General features: G+C 45.1%; 1 protein-coding gene across 2 annotated transcripts in view; it reads left to right on the top strand.

Moving 5' to 3' along the window:
* Positions 1-21861, top strand: part of GLIS3 (GLIS family zinc finger 3) — a 571612-nt gene extending 549751 nt beyond the window's left edge. For both annotated transcript variants that reach the window (XM_003420476.4, XM_023539428.2), the window contains exons 10-11: positions 16512-16694; positions 17488-21861. In XM_003420476.4, the coding sequence (XP_003420524.1) occupies positions 16512-16694; positions 17488-17624 (320 nt within the window). In that variant the 3' untranslated portion in view covers positions 17625-21861. The remainder of the gene's footprint in view (positions 1-16511; positions 16695-17487) is intronic.
* Positions 21862-22443: the final 582 nt, after the last annotated feature.

The raw sequence follows: 22443 nt of genomic DNA, 5'->3' as shown, positions 1-22443 counted from the left end.
GGCAAAGCCAGCTTTCAAACCCATCTCGATGCCTCAGGTCTGCTGGGTTTCCATTCTCTATTTTATGTACTTTCCGAACGTGCAGTATCACCACAAGGACTCAGTGAACCACTTTACCGTATCGTGTATGCCCACACATGGCAATTACTGAGATATATTGCAATTACTTGGCTTTGACAACTTATCGTTTGGAGAATTTGGAAGCCATAGGCCATCACAAGTTAGGGTTTGGATGGGCTGGGGGTATTAAAATGAAAACAGAGTGCATCTTTAACCAAGAGTGTGCTACGCATGCCTTCCTTGCTCTGCTTTTTTCCATTTCCCTCTCGTCCCTTCAGCAACATGCCCTGCTTGCCCCCATTCCCTTATACAAACCCTTTACAGGTATCAGGAGCAGACCCCTGCCTCCGCCCCTGGAAGTGAGACTCCAAGCCTGAGGGCCAGGTTGTGGCTCACAGTGATAGGTGCTGTTATCAGTTTGCTGCAAACCGAAGAGATGCTAGAGGAGAGCAACTGAGTGTTCAGAGATGAAAACGGCCCCATTTCTTGGAAATGGGGGAGTCCCTGTGTGGTAGAGATAGTTAATGCTCTTGGAGGTTCAAGTTCACCCAGAGGTACCTTGGAAGAAAGGCCTGGTGGTCTACTTCTGAAAAACCAGCCATTAGAGACCCTGTGGAGCACAGTTCTACCCTGGCACGTACGGAGACACCGAGTTGGGGACGAGTCAGTGGCAGTCGGTGACTGGACTTAGAAATAGGCAGCCGCGTCTAACTAGATGCCGTCACGCTGCTGCCTGTCTGTCCGAGAGCAAGGACGCCAAGCAGCTGCTCCCCTGGCCCTCTCGAACCACTGTCACTGGGCTTCTTCAACAGGAACGTGCCCAGGTGGAACCGTAAGGGTTATTATTTCCTTTATTTTCCTCTGTCTTAGTACAGTAGTTGCTTAAATGTCAGTCGTAAATAGCTCAAGCGCTTTGCAAGCTGGCTTAGTTCTCAGCCCGGAGGAAAATCAGTCTCCCTAACACAGTCTGTGAGCTGTTCCCACAGCCTCCCCGTTTATAGACTCCGGATGAAAATGTAGGGCCGGTGTCTCTGCCTCTCCCCGGAAGGAAGCCTGGTGGAGTTCTAACTCCGATGAAGACTTGGATGGTGCTGAACGGCCAAGGCCAAGAGCCAGGTCAGAACATGACAACCAAACTGTAGAGCTTTCACTTTTAAAGCAGCATCATTTTACTCTCAGGGATGGTGAATTCTGTGAGAAAATGTGCTTAGGAATTGTAAAAGAACCTATATGTACTTCTAAGCTTATTTAATGGTAATAATAATTGCGTCTATTTACTGAGAACATACTGTGTGCCAAGGAGTTCCTGAGTGGCCCAAATGGCTAAGAGCTCAGCTAGTAGCTGGAAGTTGGCGGTTTGAACCCACCCAGAGGCACCTCAGAAGAAAGGCCTGGTGATCTGCTCCCAAAAGGTCACAGCCTTGGAAACCCTATGGAGCAGTCCTCCTCTGTAACACATGGCGTCGCCATGAGTCGGAATCGACTCAGTGGCAACTAACAAAAACAACTATGTGCCAGGTACATACTAGCAGTTTTTATAAACTCAGATGTGTATATAATCTTTCCCACAGTCCTATGAAATAGACATTATTTTAAAAGGAAATGAGGCTCAAGAAGGTAAGTAATTTATCCAAGAACACGGAGTTGGTCAGTGTTAGTTGATCCAATGGTTCATGCAATGGGTAGAAATAAAATAGCGATTGAATCAGAAAAGTGGCCACAAGAAAATACTGACCAGATCTCGGTTTCTGTTGCTGAGTGGTTTTAGAATTTTTCGGTGATTAGATAGCCTCATCAGTTTTACCAATTAACTTACGGCTTTTTCCCCTGGATGAGAATATTTGTGCTTTCTGAAATGTTGACCGTGTCTACGTGATTTTGCTTGTGATCAGTCAGCAAGGACGAGCCTGCTACAGGGAGGTGCTGGTATCAATTCTGAGCATTGTCCACCCAGAGCTTTTCCAGGTGCATGGAGTCTGGTCGTGGTTCCCCAACCTCATCATAAAGGGGAGCATGAATTTTGTTTCTCAAAGCCATCTGTACATAAACAAACCCATTAAGTATACAGCTTAGGTATATCACCTTAACAAGATGCAGCCTGGTGGCATAAGTCTCTGTCCACGTGTATGAACAGATGGGTCAAGTCTTCCGTGTTGACTTTTGACTCTGCCATCATGTGGTACAGAAAACGGAGGCCCGCCTGGGCTAGGGGCCACTCCCTGTGGGCATGGTGAGCTGGGTGCACAGTCTGCAGAAGGAAAGAGGTGACATGCGTCCTTCTGCTTCTCCTGGTTCCAGAAGGAGAAGCGAGGTCTCCAGGAGAGCTGAAACGCCCTGGAAGTTCAGCCTAAAACAATGCTCATCAATCCTTTTGAGGGTTGGGGATTGGGTGACCAGTGTTTATTTATTGACGCACTTAGGCTCTGGCTCCTTTCACAAAGTTTGAAGTAGTAATTTCTAAGGAAAAGACAACTGTAATAAAGACTCAAAGGAGCCCTGGTGGTGCAATGGTTAAGTTCTCAGCTGCTAACTGAAAGGTCGGTGGTTCAAACTCACCAGTGGCACCGTGGGAAAAAGGCCTGACGATCGGCTCCCATAAAGATTATAGTCTTGGAACGCTGTGGGACAGCTCTACTCTGTCATATATACGGGGTCACTGTGAGTTGAAATCCACTGGACAGCACATAGCAACAACAACAATAAAGACTCAACTGTATAACCCCTGAGGTCATCTTGTAGCTAAATAACAAACTGGCTCAAAAAATAAAGACTATCACCCGTAAGTACTGTGCTGCTTTGGAAAATCACCTCTGTGGGACCAAACGGTCAAGAATTACTTTAAAACGAAGATGAGGAATATAAGGGAGCAGGGAAACTAGATTAATGGAAACAGAACAACCAGAACGGAAATAGTGAGAATGTTCTCACATTGTGAAGAATGTAACCAATGTCACTGAACAACTTATGTAGAAATTGTTGAATGGGAACCGAAACTGCTGTGTAAACCTTCACCAAAAATACAATAAAATGTTATTTTTTTTCTTTGCTTTGTATCAATCTTTTTTTTTTTTTTAATTTTTATTAAGCTTCAAGTGAACATTTACCATTCCAATCAGTCTGTCACATGTAGGTTTACATACATCTTACTCCCTTCTCCCACTTGCTCTCCCCCTATTGAGTCAGCCCTTACAGTCTTTCGTTTCGTGCCAATTTTACCATCTTCCCTCTCTCTCTATCTTCCCATCCCCCCTCCAGTCAAGAGTTGCCAACACACTCTCCCGTGTCCACCTGATTTAATTAGCTCACTCTTCATCAGTATCTCTCTCCCCCCCACTGACCAGTCCTTTTCATGCCTGATGATTTGTCTTCGGGGATGGTTCCTGTCCTGTGCCATCAGAAGTTCTGGGGAGCATTGTCTCTGGGATTCCTCTAGTCGCAATCATACCATTAGGTGTGGTCTTTTAATGAGAATTTGGGGTCTGTATCCCATTGGTCTCCTGCTCCCTCAGGAGTTGTCTGTTGTGTTCCCTGACAGGGCAGACATCGATTGTGGCCGGGCACCAACTAGTTCTTCTGGTCTCAGGATAATGTAGGTCTCTGGTTCAAGTGGCCCTTTCTGTCTCTTGGGTTCTTAGTTGTCGTGTGACCTTGGTGTTCTTCCTTTGCCTTTGCTCCCGGTGGGTTGAGACCAATTAATGTATTTTAGATGGCCGCTTGTTGGCATTTAGGACCCCAGGCGCCACAATTCAAAGTGGGATGCAGAGTGTTTTCATAATAGAATTGTTTTGCCCATTGACTTAGAAGTCCCCTCAAACCAAGTTCCCCAGACCCCAGCCCCTGCTTCGCTGACCTTTGAAGCTTTCATTTTATCTCGGAAACCTCTTTACTTTTAATCCAGTCCAATTAGGCTGACCTTCCTTGTTTTGAGTGTTGTCTTTCCCTTCAATGTTATTTAAAAAAATACTCAACTACACTTCCCATCTTGAAGACCAGAAGACTAAGAATCACTCTTCCGGCCTTTACTTAAGTTCTTGGTGGGTGATCTGTTTTTTTTCAGGAATTTAATCAGGCACCCTGGTGAAACAAAATCTGAGGATTCACGTTGAACCGGATCTGCACTTGCCAATACGGAAGTCACCAGCTGTGTGTGGCTATTTAAATTTGAATTCATTAAAATGAAATAAGGCAAAAAGTCAGTTCCTCAGTCACACTAGCCACATGTCACGTGCATACAACCCCATGTGGCTACTGCATTGGATGGCATAGACATAGGACATTCCCATGGTCAGAGACAGTTCTAGCGGACAGTCCTGCCCTAGAGAATACACTTCTTTATCATATTCAGCCATGCAATTCCTTTTCCTGTCTACCTTCCCACTTTGGGAAGGAAATCCACACCCAGCTTAGTGGGCTGCTGTATCATCCTGAGCAGCAAAGATGACCCTGGGAACTCTCCATCAGTGACCCATGTGACTAAGTCAAGAGAGATCTTTAAGAATAAATTTCTGTGATATGTAAAGAAGCTCATTTATAATATCGATAGAAGAAGCAGGATACAAAACAATATGTGTGTGTATATATATGTTATTCTAGTGTTGGGTATATATATTTGGCCATTTCTGAATCATGCAAACAAAGGAATTATTTTCCTTTCTTTTGTCTATACTTGCTTACATTTTCCAGTTGGAGAAGGACATCATGCTTGGTAGAGGGTCAGCAAAAGAGCGGAAGACCCTCAATGAATGGACTGCCACAGTGGCTGCAATGATGAGCTCAAGCATAGCGTTGATTCTGAGGATAGCGCAGGACCGGCAGTGTTTCACTCTGTTGAACATAGGGTCGCTGTGAGTCGGAACCAACTCGACAACACCTAACGGCATTTTTTATAATCAGAATATGAGTTTGTTTTTAGAATAAAAAATACTGTTCCCAAAATTGAGAAGAGGAGGAGTGACTGTTCTTACCCTTCAGGAGGTACAATTTCATGGTTGTTACTCTCAGTTGCCATCAAATTGGCTCTGACTCATGTTGACCTATGTACAACAGAATGAAATGTTGCCTGGTCCTGCGTCAACTGCATGATCCTTGGTATGTTTGGGCCCATCTTCCAGCACCATATCAGACAATATTATGTTGTGATTCATTGGGTTTCATTGGCTAATTTTTGGCAGTAGATCACCAGGCCTTTCTTCCCAGTCTGTCATAGTCTGGAAGCTCCGTTGAAACCTGTCCACCATGGGTGACCCTTGCTGGTATTTGAAATACTGGTAACATAGCTCCCAGCATCACAGCAACACACAAGCCACCAGAGTAAAGCCACAATGACAGTTGGGTGGTGGACAGTTTAGGTAGACTCAGTTTATCCACAAATTCCTCTTCATTCCTGGAGATAAATAACTTCTAAATTGAGGGGGAGGGAAGATTTTGTGACTAAATGTGACAACTAACATTTATTGCCAACATCTATTTGTGTGTGTGTTCTTATGTTATTATAAATGTTTATGTTCTCACGCCAACTGTGTCATCAATCCTCAAGGGCAACATTTCCTTGGTTTCCCCTACAGCACCCTGAAAGCATGCAGTAACTCTCATGGACTGACTCACTGGCTGATTGGCTGACCTTGCCATTACTTTTATGTTTTATGTCTGTGAAATGCGTTAACATCTTGCCTCATTTGGCTTTGGGTCTGAGAGGTAGTGCTCTTTCCAAATTTGCTCTGTGAAACCCAGCAGCTGTGATGCAGAAGCCAGTCATCAGAAAATGAGTAGGCCTTTTCTGGGTTTCTGTGTGGCACAACCCTAATGGAATTCTTAAAAATTGGGGTACCACCAAGACTATGGCCCCTGGACACCCCGCTAACTCAGAAGTGAAGCCACTCCTGAAGTCCATCTTTCAGTCAAAGATTAAAACAAACAAAAAACCATTGCCATCGAGTCAATTCCGACTCATAGCAATCCCATAGGACAGGGTAGAACTGCCCCATACAGTTTCCAAAGAGCACCTGGTGGATTCAAACTGCTGACCTTCTGGTTAGCAGCCGTAGCTCTTAACCACTATACCACCAGAGTTAGGCCTATAAAACAAGCAATAACACAAGTGAGGAACGTGCTTCTTAGTTCAATCAAGTATAACTGTACGAGTCCAAATGGGCAACCCCTGGCCAAAAGCAAAAACGGGAAGGTAAGAAGGGACAGGAAACCTTGACAAATGGACACGGAGAACCTGGGGTGGAAAGGGAGGGGGGAGAGTGCTGTCACATTGTAGGGACTGCAACCAAGGTCACAAAACAATTTGTGTATACATTTTTGAATGAGAAACTAATTTGCACTGTAAACTTTCACCTAAAACACGATAAAATAAAAACGAGCTAGTTTTATGGGACTAGTGCAGGGAAGAGAATCCGCTGGAGCTCCATGTGTTTGGCATCTCTAATAGCTGGCTTAGTGGAGGGAGGACGTTAATAAAGAGGATTTCTTTTCATGAGTTGGCTGTGAGAGGGATAAAACTTGCTCACAGGGCTGTGCTGGTTCTGACTGTCCCTCATGCCAGCCAAGACACCCAGAGGCAGGAATTACAGTCTGCCTTGCCCTCCTCTCTCAGACCCAGACAGACAGGGGGACAGAGCCCAGCATGTTGGATTTAATACTGAACTTCACCAGGTGTGTGTCACCACCTCACAGACCTTTGACGCTCTCACATATCACAACACTCAATTTAGATTTGAGCCACGTGACATTTCTGCTCGTTCTGAGAAGTGTGAGAGAAGGTAGGAAGGCGACAGTAAATTGGTTTTCATAAAAGGCCAGTGGAAGTCTTTACCATTGTACCTGGCACGCTGGAACGATTAATGCCCGTATTTGGGGAGTGGTGGGAGTTGAGAGAAAAATACCTTCTCTTCTCAGAAAGGTAATCTTACACTGAGGAGCGCTATCAGGGAATTTATGGGTAATGTGACCCTGAGCAGAGCCAGCAGAGGGGAATCTTAGCCTTTGCTTTGCTCGGGGAGGATGCCTTACCTTCTAATAGATCAGCCATGGTAGTCCTTGGTAATGTTTTCTCCCTGACAGGTGTGCCAGGTTTTCACGTACCTGGCCATCAGGTAACCATAATCAAGACCAGTCCAAGGAATATCCCAAACCATGCAGCCCCACATTTCGGGCTCCCTCAAACAACTCAAACCTGTTGTTCTTAAGCTCCCACTGGGATGTGCGTCAATTAAGGCACAAGGCATACACTTCAAGGTCCCCAAAGTGTCAAGAACATTCCAGAGAATTCCATCTGGGTTGGGGGGGGTGCACCACGTGCCTGCCTCTGTGTCTGTTCTTGCATTCAGTTATTGTTGAGGGACTTAATCATGGCATTTTCAAAAGTGTTATTTCCCTTAACTAACTTTTATTTTCGAGAACTACGTTGTCATTGTAAGATATTTTTACTTTTATTTATTTAACAAAAATATAGATTGTATAAAAACCTATTGCTGTCAATTCCGACTCATAGTGACCCTATAGGACAGAGTAGAACTGCCCCATAGGGTTTCCAGGGAGTGGCTGATGGATTTGAGCTGCCGACCTTTTGGTTAGCAGCCGAGCTCTTAACCACTGTGCCAACAGGGCTCCTATATATGATATACAGTAGATCATTAAAATATATTATGCATTATAGAAATATTAATTATTGTATAATTAATTATATCATTAAATTGTATTATATAAATATTAAGTCTTACTTTTCGCGATAACACTGAGATATAGGTCCTCCTATGAACCCCATTTTACAAATGAGAAACGTGAGACACTGGGAGGTTAAGTCATTTATCAAGACCACACAGCTGGTGAGTAGGCAAGCTAGGATTTGAACCCAGGTAGTCTGGTTCCAGAGTACTTGCTGTTCAGCAATATTAAAATTCAGAAAAATGAAAAGGCAAAAAATAGTCAAAGACAACTATAGAGATATCACCTCACGCTCTTTATCCTAGACATAGCCTTCCATGTAACTGAGCTAAGTCTCCATATTCAATTTTGTATCCTGCTCTTTGTTTTTTAAACTTAACCTTATAATGATCTTTCCAATATTACATAATATTCCCATCATGTAAATGTACTACTGTTTACTTAATCTTTCTCTTATGGTTGTCCACCATGGCTCTCCAATGTTCTGTTATGATGACTTGTAACCAGACTGGTCCAGGTCAGCTCAGCACAGCCATAGAGATGCAAAATGGGTGAAAGCTTTATTTGGTTGGCCAAGCAAAGGAGCACACCAGGACTCGCCTGGCCAAGATGGCTGCCTGAACAATGGCCAAAACAGTATTTATTAGGGGAAGGGTCCTGGGTAAAGGAGCAAGGACACTGATTGATCTGGCCCAGAAAAGATGTTCTCGGGGTGGTTCTGTTGTCTGCACGTGCTCAGTCCATATGATCTCTCAACCGGATCTTAGGCCTGGACACCTCACTTCTGAAAGTCTGCCCCCAATCTTGGGCCACTAAAGTTTGGTTATATCCGGCAGCAGAAAATTTACAGGGTCACCCAGAGGACGGAGTTGATGGTTCCGCACGTGTCAGATGGGCCAGATTTGGTCTTAACTGGTTCTGTGGTCTGCAGACCCCAGCCTCTTGTTTTTCTTATCTGGGGCAGGAAGTTGGCCAGTTGCCTAAAAAACACCTGGACAAACCAGTTAGAATGGGAAGGGGCTCATGCGACTCCACTTATAATTTGGGGGTTGGTAGTGGTGCCCGGAGGCTGGGGTCTCATTCCCTCCTCTTTTCAGGATTTGAGTGTTCAGTGCAAATCCCAACTCTCACTGGGGAGCAGGGACAAAGGTCATTCTTCTGCAACTGCCTTGAGCTGGACAGGGGTGCTGGCATAGAACTGAAGCCTGGCTTGTGTGGGTTCAGGAGGGATGGATCTGTAATCTCGCAAAACATACAGGCCTGAGGTCCTTAACCTTTGTCAGTAAATTGCATAAGTACTTGTAAGAGACAGGATCCAAAAAGGCAAATGGCAAAAATAATTAATACAGGGGTTATTATTGGCCAGGCTCATTTGAGCAAAGTGGATACTCAACTACTTGCCATTTGGGGGTTGAAATGAGGAGACGAGGTTTTGCTTGAGCTGCTATAGCCAAGCTGATGTCACATGGGTTAAAACAAGGGACAAACTAATAAGATCCATGTTTTCTGTCAGACCCCACGTGTCTGTCAGTTTGTCGTACTGTGGGGGCTTGCATGTTGCTGCGATGCTGGAAGCTATGCCAGCTGTATTCAGATACCAGCAGGGTCACATATGGAGGACAGGTTTCAGCTCAGCTTCCAGACTAAGATAGACTAGGAAAAAGGACCCAGCAGTCTACTTCTGAAAATAATTAGCCAGTAAAAACCTTATAAATAGCAGTGAAACATTGATATAGTGCTGGAAGATGAGCCCCCCAGGTTGGAAGGCACTCAAAGGATGACTGGGGAAGAGCTGCCTCCTCAAAGTAGAGTCAACCTTAATAACGTGGATGGAGTAAAGCTTTTGGGACCTTTATTTGCTGATGTGGCACAACTCAAAATGAGAAGAAACAGCTGCAAACATCCATTAATAATCGGAGCCTGGAATGCACGAAGTATGAATCTAGGAAAATTGGAAATCATCAAAAATGAAATGGAATGAATAAACATCAATATCCTAGGCACTAGTGAGCCGAAATGGACTGGTATTGGCCATCTTGAATTGGACAGCCATTATAGTCTGCTATGCAGGGAATGACAACTTGAAGAGGAATGGTATTGCATTCATTGTCAAAAAGAACATTTCAAGATCTATCCTGAAGTACAACCCTGTCAGTGATAGGATAATATCCATAAGCCTACAAGGAAGACCAGTTAATACGACTATTACTCAAATTTATGCACCAACCACTAAGGCCAAAGATAAAGAAATTCAAGGTTTTTATTAGCTGCTGCAGTCTGAAATTGATTGAACATGCAGTCGGGATGTATTGATAATTACTGGTGATTGGAATGCAAAAGTTGAAAACAAAGAAGGATGGGTAGTTGGAAAATATGTCATTGGTAATAGAAAAAAATGCCAGAGATAGAATGATAGAATTTTGCAAGACCAACAACTTCTTCATTGCAAATACCTCTTTTCATCAACGTAAACGGTGACACACGGACCTTGCCAGATGGAATACATGGGAATCAAATCGACTATATCTGTGGAAAGAGATAATGGAAAAGCTCAAGATCATCGGTCAGAACAAGGCCAGGGGCCGATTGTGGAACAGACCATCAGTTGCTCATATGCAAGTTCAAGCTGAAACTGAAGAAAATCAGAGCAAGTCCACGAGAGCCAAAATACGACCTTGAGTATATCCTACCTGAATTTAGAGACCATCTCAAGAATAAATTTGATGAGTTGAACACTAATGACTGAAGACCAGACGAGTTGTGGAAGGACATCATACATGAAGAAAGCAAGAGGTCATTGAAAAGACAGGAAAGAAAGAAAAGACCAAGATAGATGTCAGAGGAGAGTCTAAAACTTGCTCTCAAACATCGAGCAGCTAAAGCAAAAGGAAGAATTGATGAAGTAAAAGAACTGAACAGAAGATTTCAAGGGGTGGCTTGAGAAGACAAAATAAAGTATTATAATGACATGTGCAAAGAGCTGGAGATAGAAAACCAAAAAGGAAGAACATGCTCGGCATTTCTCAAGCTGAAATAACTGAAGAAAAATTTCAAGCCTCGAGTTGCAATAGTGAAGGATTCTATGGGGAAAATATTAACGATGCAGGAAACATCAAAAGAAGAGGGAAGGAGTACACAGTCATCGTACCAAAACGAATTAGTCAATGTTCAACCATTTCCAGAGGTAGCATATGATCAGGAACCGGCTGTATTGAAGGAAGAAGTCCAAGCTGCACTGAAGGCATTGGCAAAAAACAAGGCTTCAGTAATTGACGGAGTATCAATTGAGATGTTTCAACAAACAAATGCAGCACTGGAAGTGCTCACTCCACTACACTGAGAAATTTGGGAGACAGCTACCTGGCCAACTGACTGGAAGAGATCCATATTTATGCCTATTCCCAAGAAATATGATCCAACTGAAAACGCGGAAATTATTGCATTTTACTTGAATCCACAATCAACACCCATGGAAGCAACAGTCAAGAAATTAAAAGACGCATTGCATTGGGCAAATCTGCTGCTAAGGACCTCTTTAAAATGTTGACAAGCAAAGATGTCACCTTGAAGACTAAGGTGCACCTGACCCAAGCCAAGGTATTTTCAATTGCATCGTGTGCACGTGAAAGCTGGGCAATGAGTAAGGAAGACCAAATAAGAATTGACGCCTTTGTATTGTAGCGTTGGCAAAGAACATTGAATATACCATGGATTGCCAAAAGAACAAACAAATCTGTCTCGGAAGAAGCACAACCAGAACGCTCCTTAGAAGCAAGGATGGCAAGACTGCATCTTACATACTTTGGACATGTTGTCAGGAGGGATCAGTCCCTGGAGAAGGACATCATGCTTGGTAAAGTACAGGGTCAACAGAAAAGAGGAAGACCCTCAATGAGATGGATTGACACCATGGCTGCAACAACGGGCTCAAGCATGACAACAATTGTAAGGATGGTGTAGGACCAGGCAGTGTTTCGTTCTGTTGTACATAGGGTCGCTATGAGTCGGAGCCGAATTGACAGCACCTAACAGCAACAACAACGTTTTCTTACTTAGAACAAGGAGCTCTAGCAGCAGAAGTTTAGTCCGTTGGGAAGTAGCTTAAGGTTTCATGAGTCTATTAGAAGCAGGAAAAGTGATTAAATCCCCACAACAGTAGGGACAGTAAGGACAAAAGTTAAAAGATTAGAACAGACAGAGCAAGCAGGCTGACACTTTGTACCATGGATCAACCACTGGTACATGTCACTTATCTGGAGTGTCTTTCTTTTTCTTGAACAGCCACCACAAGCCTGTTATTGGTTCAGCCTCCCAGTTGCTATTGTTTTTTCAAGGTCTGTTGTTCAATGTCAGGTGTAGGAGTCAACTTGATTCTGGTCTGGTGAATCTAGGCGCTCTTCTCCCTGATCTTCACAGCTGTGGGTGTGGACATCATAGGGACTATACTATTTCTCAGCCAAGGTCTTAACATCCCAGGCTTTAACAAATATCCAGCTTCTGGTCTTGGTAGTGGAATAGTCTGCCAGGTAGGACTGGCATACCTGTGGATGAATACAAGAGCTTCTCCCATGAGACGCAGTTACAGTTTTACAGTTTACCTTGTTTATGAATACCGTTGGCCCCAAGTCTGTAGTCACATTGTTGTAGTGTAGATCTGAGGCGTTACAGTTACAGAGCAAGGGACGCCCATAAATAAGCTCAAATGGACTTACCTTTAACTTAGTTCTAGGAGCAACTCTTACCCTGAACAGAGCCATTGGGAGGATTTTACTCTAGGTCAACTTGGTCTCTTGACACAACTTAGCTGGATGTATTTTAATGGTCCAGTTTATTCTTTCAACTTTTCTACTGGATTGAGGCCTCCAGTAGAAGCGCCACTCAGTCCCAAGCAACTAAGTGAGTCACCTGGGTGGTGAAATGGGGCCCATCATCGCTTTCGATGACTGGGGCAAACCAAACTTTCAGTTGTTGTATATGTTCGCCTATTTTACCTTTGTCAGTGTCAGAGCCTGTATTATGGTGGTCAGCTCAGCCTTCTGAGCTGAGGAGAGCATTTGCCTCTAGAACCACGGTAAGGCTGACAATTGTGTAGCCTGCCTTTTGTTGTCCTCTTTCCATGAAGCTGCTCCCATCGGTAAAGAGCTCGAAATCAGCAGTAGTCAGAGGCTGGCCCTGTAAATTGGGGCACTAACCATATATAAGATCAACAGTTTGAACACAGTCATGATGTATGGGGTCACCAACGGAGAGGCAGGTTGTACCTGTATGTTAGGATTGTCCACAAGGGCAGCTTGGTACTGGATCACTCAACTCTGGGATAGCCAGTGACTGCCCCTTTGTTCTAAGATGGCTAAAACCGAATGTGCCATGTGTACTCACACCAATTGTCCCAGCATGAGCTTTCTGCTGCCTTCAATATGCAGACCGTTGTCGCAACCACCTTTAAGCAAGCTGGCCATCCTTGGGTCACTGAATCCAAGGTTTTGGAAAAATAAGTCACTGGGCACCTCTATGACCCCAAATGCTGGGTGAGTACTCCTGCCTCTATACCTTGGTGTTCATAGAGGGATTTGGTCAATAATCCAAAATTAGGGATTTGAATCTTGCAAAACCCTGCCATTTCCAGGAACCCATGAAGCCATTGGCGGTTCCCGGGTGGGGCAAGTCGGCAGATAGCCTGTTTTCTTTTGGGCTACAGCCCTTGCTGCCCTCCACTGGTGATGAATTCTAAGTAAGTAAGCTTTTGTTGCACAATCTGAGCCTTTTCCTTGGATATTCGGTATCCAGCCTCAGCCAAAAAGTTTAAAACAGTCTCTGTGTTAATACTGCAGTCAGATTTGTTATTACTTTCAATAAAGAGGTCATCCACGTACTGCAGAAGGACCCCATTAGTCAGTACTGGTCTCTGAAGTTCTCTGGCCTAGGTGGTCCCAAGCAAAGTCAGGGAATTTTTGAGCCCTTGTGGGAGAATGGTCCAGCAATATAGCTGTTTCTGTCTGGAATTTGGATTCTCCCACTCAAATGCAAATATCTTTTGGCTTTCTGAGTCCAGGGGAATGCGGAAAAGTGCATCCTTTAGCTCTAAAACTGAGAACCAAGTCCAAGTGGGTGACAGGGTTGAAAGAAAGTATAGGGTTAGCCACCACCAGATGTACAGTAACCGTTACCTGGTTAATGGCTCGCAGGTCCTGGACAAAACAGTATGTCCCACCCTTCTTCTCAACTGGCCAAATAGGAGCATTAAAAGAAGAATGGCAGGTTTGCAAATGTCCAAAATCCAGGTACTTACTGGTGAGCTGATGAATGGCTACCTGGCCTTCTCTTTTTCGAGTGTACTCCCTGACCCGTGGTGGTGTAATGCTGGGTAGTAGCTGGACCTTGACTGGTACCACGTTGTGGGTGTGTCCTGGCCACCAAGTGACCCAAACAATAGGGTTAATTTCCTTTTCTAGGCACTGGTTTGGGAAGAGCACCTCCCCCTGATAGTGAGGCTCTGCCTTTCGGTAGAACAGGAGATGGGCCTTCCAACCATGTTCAACGGGAACATCAACATGCATCTGTCCTTGCTCAAAATAGATTTCAGCCTGTAGTTTACTAACTAGGTCCCTCCCCAATAACAGGACAGGGTATTCAGGCACATACAAAAACGAGTGGGTCAGGGTCTTTGCCTTTCCCAGGAGAGAACAGGTTAAAGGCTGGAGAAAAGGTTGAGTATCTTCTTTCTCTGTTACTCCCACCACAGAAACCTTTTTTTTTTTTACAGCCTGTACCCTCTAGGCAGATTAAAATCAAGTGGTTTTAGCCAGTTTTCCCTCAACATTCATTATAAACAGAGGTTTGTGTGGAGGGCCTGCCTCCTGTCCCCTCTAATCAGAGCCTTCCTCTAAACTTAGGGCTGGCAGCTGAGTGGCCTCTGTGTTTGACCTCAACAGCTTTGGGCACTCTCTCTTCCAGTGGCCTTCTTCTTTACAGTAGGCACACTGGTCTTTACTCAAGGAGGGCCTTCCCGTAAGGCTGCTGCCAGCAAGGTCACCTGTCGTTTGGCCCTCCGATCTTCTTTGGCACCTTGTGCCTTTTCTTTCTCCTTTCCTCTATTGTTATAAACTCGAAAGGCCAATTCAACTAAGTGCCTGATACTCATAGTAAAGCTTCTTTCTGTTTACTGAAGTTTCTTCTTATCTGGGGTGCTTTGTCCCATAAACATAGCATTAACCATTCTGGTATATTCAGGCTGTTCTGGGTCTAAGTCCGTATATTGTCTGAAGATGGAGAAGATTCTTTCTAAGAAGGCAGAGGGGTCCTCATCTGATTTCTGTCAGACTTCATAAATTCTATTTAAACTCTTCTGCTTTGGGACCTGATTCTTAAGCCCCACCCGTAAATAATACTGATACTGAGTGAGCTTACTGTACTTGTCAGCATTGTTTGGCTTCCAACAAGGGTGCTGGAAAGGGACAGCCTTGTCCGGCATCAGGTTACCTGGCTGGGAGTCATGCTGGTGCCGGGCTTCTTCCTTGGCTTTTTCAAATACCATTGGTCTTTCCTCAGGAGTCAGTAAAATATTTAAAAGGGACTTTTTTTTTTTTTTGACAGTCTGCCCAAGTAGGGTCAAAAGAATGAAAAATCATGGTAAACAGTTCATACATTTTAAACGGATCTTCTCTAAATCCCTGAGTGTAATTTTTCCAGTTACATAAGTCAGAGGTAGTGAAAGGCACATTTACTCACACCAAGGCACCATTTCCCCTGAGATCTGCCTAAGAGGATATTATCCTGAGGTTCCCTGAACATGGCTCTGATCAGGCAAGGGCTCTTCTCAGGTCAAATCAGGAACTTGATAGGGTGTCCCCTGTCTCGTGTGGGATGGGGAGAGAAGACACTCCCCTTCCCCGGGACCTCCAATAACTGCCACATTCCCTAGTTCCGGATCTGGGCCAGGGGAAGGCTAGGGTGGGTGTGGTGGCGGTGGCTGTGGGAGTCCCAATGCTATATTAGTTATTCATTTCCACTTTTCTCATTTACTGCAAAGATCAACAAAAACTAAATAAATTGGAATACATTCAACTATAGAATACTACGTACCTATTCAAAATAATTAGGAAGGTAAAATGTGTGTGCGTGTATGTATCTGCTGGAAGGGCAGATGGTGGATAGATCTATATTGCTCCCCTCCCCCTCCCCACCCCCTGCAGGCCTTGTTAAGAGTACTCGGCAGGTTTTACCACATTGTGACAGTATAGAATATACGATAAAAGAAGTTAAGGAAGACACATTCAGAACCTGGTGGGAGAGACTGGGGTAGGAATGTCCTCTGAAAGCCAGACTGTCAGTGTCCAGGACTTTTTGGAGAGTTCAGGGAAGGTGAGAAGTCCTGGAGCTTCCAGTACTAGAGTGCAAAATAAAAATAAGCCAACAAGGCCTGAAAGCCCCCCCTGAAGGTAGCAGTTTAACCTAAATAGCAGTGCATTCCAAATGCTTGTACCAAAGGTTTTGTAGGAAGCCTTAAGTTGGTGGCACAAATGATTGGTGGTTCTAATGTACCCAGCAGCACTGCAGAAGAAAGGCCTGGCAATCTGCTTTCATACAGATTACAGCCAAGAAAACCCTGTGGAACAGTTTTACTATGTAACACATGGGATTGCCATGAGCGGGAATCAACTTGAAGGCAACCATTTTTACCCGTGAAGGCCTTTTGTCATGTGCAGCCTGGTTGTAGCCAGGCTGGAATGGTCTTCAGAACTTTTGCCCTAAAGTAGCTCAGTGCCTTGCTTGCATTTCAGGATTTTATGGGCAACTGCAGACGTTCTGCCCCCCGCACTACCCCGACTCCCAGAGAACCCTGCCGCCCAGCAGCTCCTGCAGCGTGGTACCCTCCTTCGAGGACTGCCTGGTGCCCACATCTGTGGGCCAGGCTGGTTTTGACGTTTTCCACAGAGCCTTCTCGACTCACTCGGGCATTACAGGTGTGTTGGCCAGACTGGCAGGGGAGACCAGTGGGTTTCCTGTAACCTGCCTGGACTGAACTTGACCCAGCACATGACCACATAAAGTCTGCCAAATGTAGCCCTGAAATGTCTCTCATCTTCACCTACCTCTTCAGTCCTTCTCCAACTCCACTCTACCGCCTCAGTTGGGGCACCATCTTGTCTCTCCCAAGTTGTGTCAGCAGGCTTCCAGCAAGTCTCCCTGAATCACTCCTCATCTCTACCATTATGACGTCATGCTACCGTGAGCACTGTCTTCCAAACACGAAGCTCAGATAGTTTCAGCTGCTTGGAGAATAAAGTCAAATCTCCTCAGCATGGTATTCAAAGTCCCCATGAGTTACGCTTAACCAAACTCTCCAAACTGACAACCCACTGTCAGCACACTGGGCCCCCCATGTCCCTCCTTCTCTGTCTTTACTCATTTTCCTCCTTCTGGAATGTTCTTTCCCTACTTCTCCCATCTGTGAGAATCCCGTCCTCTTTTATGGCTCAACTTGAATATCACCTCCTTTTTCAGGCCACCCTCATCCTTCCCTAGAACACTTTACTTTTACCTATTCAGGCCATATTTTGTGCCCCATCTAATTTTAGCCAGCCACCTACAAGTCAGGTTCCTTCTCCACTAATGCCCTTGAGGGCAGAGACCCGCTGAAGAACACAACCTAGCGTGGTTCCTCCCTGGCCTCCAGTCAGCATTGGGTGAACACATTGCGGGCCCAGTGGGTGCGGTGTGGTGGGAGTCTGACTTCTTGTCTTCTTTCTCTTCCAGTGTATGATTTGCCTTCGGGTTCCTCAAGCCTCTTTGCGGAGTCTCTTCGCAGTGGGCCTGAAGACGCCACGTTCTTGCAGATCAGCGCAGTGGATCGCTGTCCTAGCCAGCTCTCCTCTGTCTATACTGAAGGCTAAAAACTCCGTTGGCCTCTCCTGCACATCCAGAACTTTCCTCTTGCTTCCCACCTTTTGTTTCCATCCTCTCACAGACTCCATGAAGAAGGATGTCCACCGAATCAGCAGAACCTGCAAAGCAACCGCTGTGCCTTTGGAAGGCAGGACTGACTGGTTGGAGCTGGGCTTGGCAGGGATGTTTGCAGTCACTTCTTTTTCTCTCTGGGTTTGCTGGACCAGGTGACCAGCATGACTGTCTCTCCAAAGGGAATTTAGAGTCTCACTCTATGGATATCTGTTACTTCCTAACCATCAACCCTCAAAGGACACCGATAAGATGTGTGCGTATGAAGATGTCGTTTGGGGGTCAATCTTGCTGGAAAGACTAAATAGGGAAGTACACCCCAAATACTCTCCCTCACTGCTGGCCTCAGCGCAAATCCAGGCATGGGGGAAATCCATGCCCAAAGCACAGTGTGGTCTCAACTCTTGGGAACCCTGGTTTCCCAGCACTGGCCTGCCATTCCCATGAGCTGGCAGCCCCCCTCCTCATAGACAGCCCCATGCTAACCACTCGCTTCACAGTGTTTCTCCAAGAAGGTCTGTCAAGCACAGTCCCTTGAAAGGCACTACAACTTGTTTTATATTCCAGTAACCTTAGTTCTTTCATCTTAAAGACTTGCTATTTATGCCTACTTAAAAAAAAAAAAAAATTGTTTAGCTGTCTGGTCTTTGGATGGGAATAATATTTTAATCTCCCCCACTGCACACATTGTACCACAGCTGTAGCTCTGCCTGGCCCCACCTTGCAGCACCTGTGAGCACTCCTGGAATGTTGGCTGTGCAGTGAACAAAGGCTCCCTGAGGGAAATTTGGGGTGGGCACACTCCTTGTATCCAGGGCTAGCAAGAACTCCTGTGTGTTGACTGTTGAGTGACTCCAAGCTGAAGACCTTGTTCAAAGGAGAAGGTCCCCTGCCTCTTTCACCCAATGCCTCTGCTCTGTCCAGAGAAGACCCACAAGATGCCAGAACGGGGTGCACTGAGTTGTGTGTGAGGGGGATGTGTGAAGGATGTCAGATTCTAGTTGTTTGCGAGGCTCTGCTCACCTCCTTGTGGATAGACACTCACCCGTCTGTCTCTCTGTCCCCTATTTTTCTCCTCTACCTCTTTCCACACCTTCCTCTCTGCCTAACCATCAATTCTTGGGATTCTGGCCTAAGACAGATAGAGGGGACAGTTACAGAAAGGTGGGCAGAAAGTGGCAACCCATCTTCTGGAATTTTCAAAGCACTTGGCCCTTTGATGCCAAGCTTGAATGGGAAGTCATTTTCTGTAATTCCTTTATAAAGCTATTAAAAAGATCCTAAACCAAAAACCAAACCCATTGCCACTGAGTCAATTCCAACTCTTAGCAACCCTATAGGACAGAGCAGAACTGCCCCACGGGGTTTCCACAGCCGTCATCTTTACAGAAGCTGACTGCCACGTCTTTCTCCCATGGGGCAGCTGGTGGGTTCGAACTGCCAACCTTTCAGTTAGCAGCTGCGCGCTTTCACCACTGCACCACCAGGGCTCCTTAAAAAGATCCTAAGTCCTGTAAACAGTCTATAAAAATTAGCCAAACCCCAAAGATCTGGTAAATTCTGACATTGTTGCACTGTTGTGTTTCATGGCTTCTTTTCTTAACTCTCTTTGTAAAATGTTTTCTGACCCAAAATGAAACAATATTATTTGTCAAACTGAGATAATTACAGTCTTCAACAAGACAATTAAGCAATTTGGTGTCAGACTTGGGATCCTCTAACAGCTTGTATCCTGGCGGACTGGTCCTTCTGGGCACATTTCACTAGAGTCCATTCCAGCAGGCAGTAGAATAAGATGGATAGAGAACCAAGTGTGGTTATGTCTTTACAGTGCACTTGGTCAATCTAGTTTGGGTTGGGGTGGGGTAGGGGTCTGCCTTAAGAAAAGCCCTCATACAGATTTCCAAGTCTGCAGAAGAGAGGAGTTACTCACTTTACAAAAGCCTGCTCTACGTCAGGAAGGGATGCAGGTCAGGCTGTCTTTACGGATGAGCGCTCCGGCTGGGCGTGCATAAGATCCCATCTTTCGCCAGGCCTTGTGGGTCATGTCACTTGGCTAAAACAAGGACACACACCTGCTGACACTGGCTTCGTAAATAGTATCCCTCTTGTATCCTTCCTCACACCCTGGAAGGAAACACCGTGATGTCTTGTGAGAGACAATCTATTCGTTCCTAAATTCTGAAGCCTTTAGGAACAAGTCAAAATAGATTTCATTTGTGTGATGAGGAGAAAAGAAACTAAAAGGACAGACTGAGACTGCAGTTGATAGTCTTGGCGCTGCCTGGAGGCTTCACATCATTTAATAAGTAAAATGGGAAGGAGGACAAAGCATGAAGTAAACCTCAGAAGCCTGTGGATGGCGTATCTCCCTCAGCCTCAGACGAGATGCCTGTGGGCCAGTTTCTGGTCTGTGAGGGCCTCTCCTGCAGGCCCCAACTCTTTCATGCTCTCCCGCGGCTAGGGGGACTAGAGAAGTGGGCTAGTCAGCAACAGCACCTGCAGTACCCTCCTTCCAAAGCAGGAAATCAAAGCCCGGTCCTTCCTGTTAGCAGAGGGACAGGCCGGGAACCAGGGCCCACTGTGGCCACAGCCCACGTACTCCTCAACCACCCCTCAGTGCCACAAAGCTGCAGGTTTCAGATCAGGGCCTCGGGAACATGATACTTCCGGTCCTTTCCAGGCACATCCGGCTTCCTTCTAGGCACATCCGGCTTCCTTCTAGGCACATCCGGGTCTTTAGATTCCAGGCTCTCCCCTGGCCTTTAAAATCGTCTCTTGCTTACTTTCGCATTGTAGAAGATTTATATATGCTTTCATTGTTATTTTAGTAGCTGGAAAAGTGGAAACTTCAAAAAACTCATTCCCTTCCATTTATTGGCCTCTTTAGTCTTGATGTATAGCCATATTCATACATATCTGAACAGAGATTTTCGTTCCCCTTTTTAAAAAGCTGGTGCTGTGAAAACAGCCCAGTGCCAATTATCCTATTACATTATTTTAAAAAAAAAGTCTGCCTAGAGACATTTCTTTTGCTGTCGTATTTTAACTCGCTAAAGGGATTGCATCAAAATGTCCGTTGTAATTTAGCCGCTGATCAGCTGTTCAATATTTTTAAAGTATTTACTGGTCTTTTGGGGAATCTACCTTTACCCATGTCTCCCTTGATTTAACATAGGTGACTCTAAAAACAGGGAAAAAAAGGTCTTAGTGGATCACAACATAGTTTGAGCTGATAACGTAGGGATGGTTCTGTTATGTTGTTTTTAAGGTCCCAGCCGTCAAGCGCACTAGTTAACCAATACCCGTTTTGAACCGGAGTCCATGTTAAACACCCTCCATCCCAATTCCTTTCCTGTTGCCTTGAGGTATTGGTTTGAGTGACTGTAAATGTTCAATCTAATAATTTAGTGTTTTATTTGGCTGTTTTGACCATGTCATTTTATAGCATCATGTTTTTTTTTAATGGCACTTTTTGGAATTTCTGCGGTTACTTTTTATTTTTGCAAGGGATAAAGCAAAAAAAAAAAAAAGCACTCATTGGAGAAATGGCGAGTGCAAAAAAGAAGAGATTTATGGGGAGGGGCGTGGAAATCTGTTTTCCATAAATCATGCAGACTTTTGTACATAGTTCTAGACACTCGCGTAGAGAAATGAGCTGCATATATCATAGTGGATATGGGGCTGATTTTACTCTAGGGGTACATCTGGTGCTTATTGTCATCGATCTTTCAGAGAATTAGGTACACTTTTTTCTATTAATATGTATAGTTTTGTGATTTGTCACAGTTATGTTTCATGTAATCATAAGTTATTTTGTCTTGTTTCATGAAGTTCTTTTTTTTATGTCAAAAGCAGAATGAAGGGGACTGTGCACAGAATAAAACTGGAACTACAGGATATGCCTGCCTGACCACCTCCCCAGGCCGGGCACTTTAAACTCAATGGCGACCACCGCTGTTTGTTTGTTTGCTTTATTATTTTGTTTTGCCATCGGCCTCCTTCACATCGGGGATGGTAATTATAATTAAAAGCAGATGGGGGAGGGAGACTGTCCAAGACCAGCCTTAAAATGCCGCGTTGCTTTGGGCCAGAGCTGCAGCCTGGATTTAATTATAGATATGAGGACGGAATGGCAGTGAAAATGAGTGCCTCCCCGCGTCCTTTACATGTTGGGAGTGTCCATAAATAAAACATGAAGTTTTATTTCATCAGATTTAATTAAAGCTTTTATACATGTTTTATTGGTTAGTCTATTAATCCGCTTCCCAAACTGGATAAATGTGTGCTCGGATTTGGGGTTTCTCTGTGCCTTTGCTGTATCATGCTTCAAAAATGCCTCCAGTGCCTGGTACTGCAGGTGACGGGGCTACAGCGCGCTGGCGGTTGGAGGTTTGGGCCCTTTCTGCAACAGAAAACCTCACAAGTGTCACCTTCCCATGGGCCGGCCAGTCCCCTGATATTTAAAGTGGTGGTGATGGCAAAAGGGGTGGTTACCATTTGCTTGATTTCCCCGTGAGAGATGCCAAAGGTTAAAGACCTCAGCTGCTATCCAAAAGGTTGGCACTTCGAGTCCCCCCAGGGGTGCCTCAGAAGAAAGTCCTGGCGATCTCTTTGCAAAAATTTCGCCGTTGAAAACTCTACGAAGCATGGTTCTACTCTGACACACGTGGGGTCGCCACGGGCCTGACGCACACGGGGTCGCCACGGGCCTGACGCACACGGGGTCGCCACACGTCTGACGCACGTGGGGTC

This window comes from Loxodonta africana, chromosome 9 (genome assembly GCF_030014295.1).
Source record: "Loxodonta africana isolate mLoxAfr1 chromosome 9, mLoxAfr1.hap2, whole genome shotgun sequence".
Lineage (NCBI taxonomy): Eukaryota > Metazoa > Chordata > Mammalia > Proboscidea > Elephantidae > Loxodonta > Loxodonta africana.
Note: the sequence above shows the minus strand (reverse complement) of the source record. Positions and strands in the feature narration are given on the sequence as shown.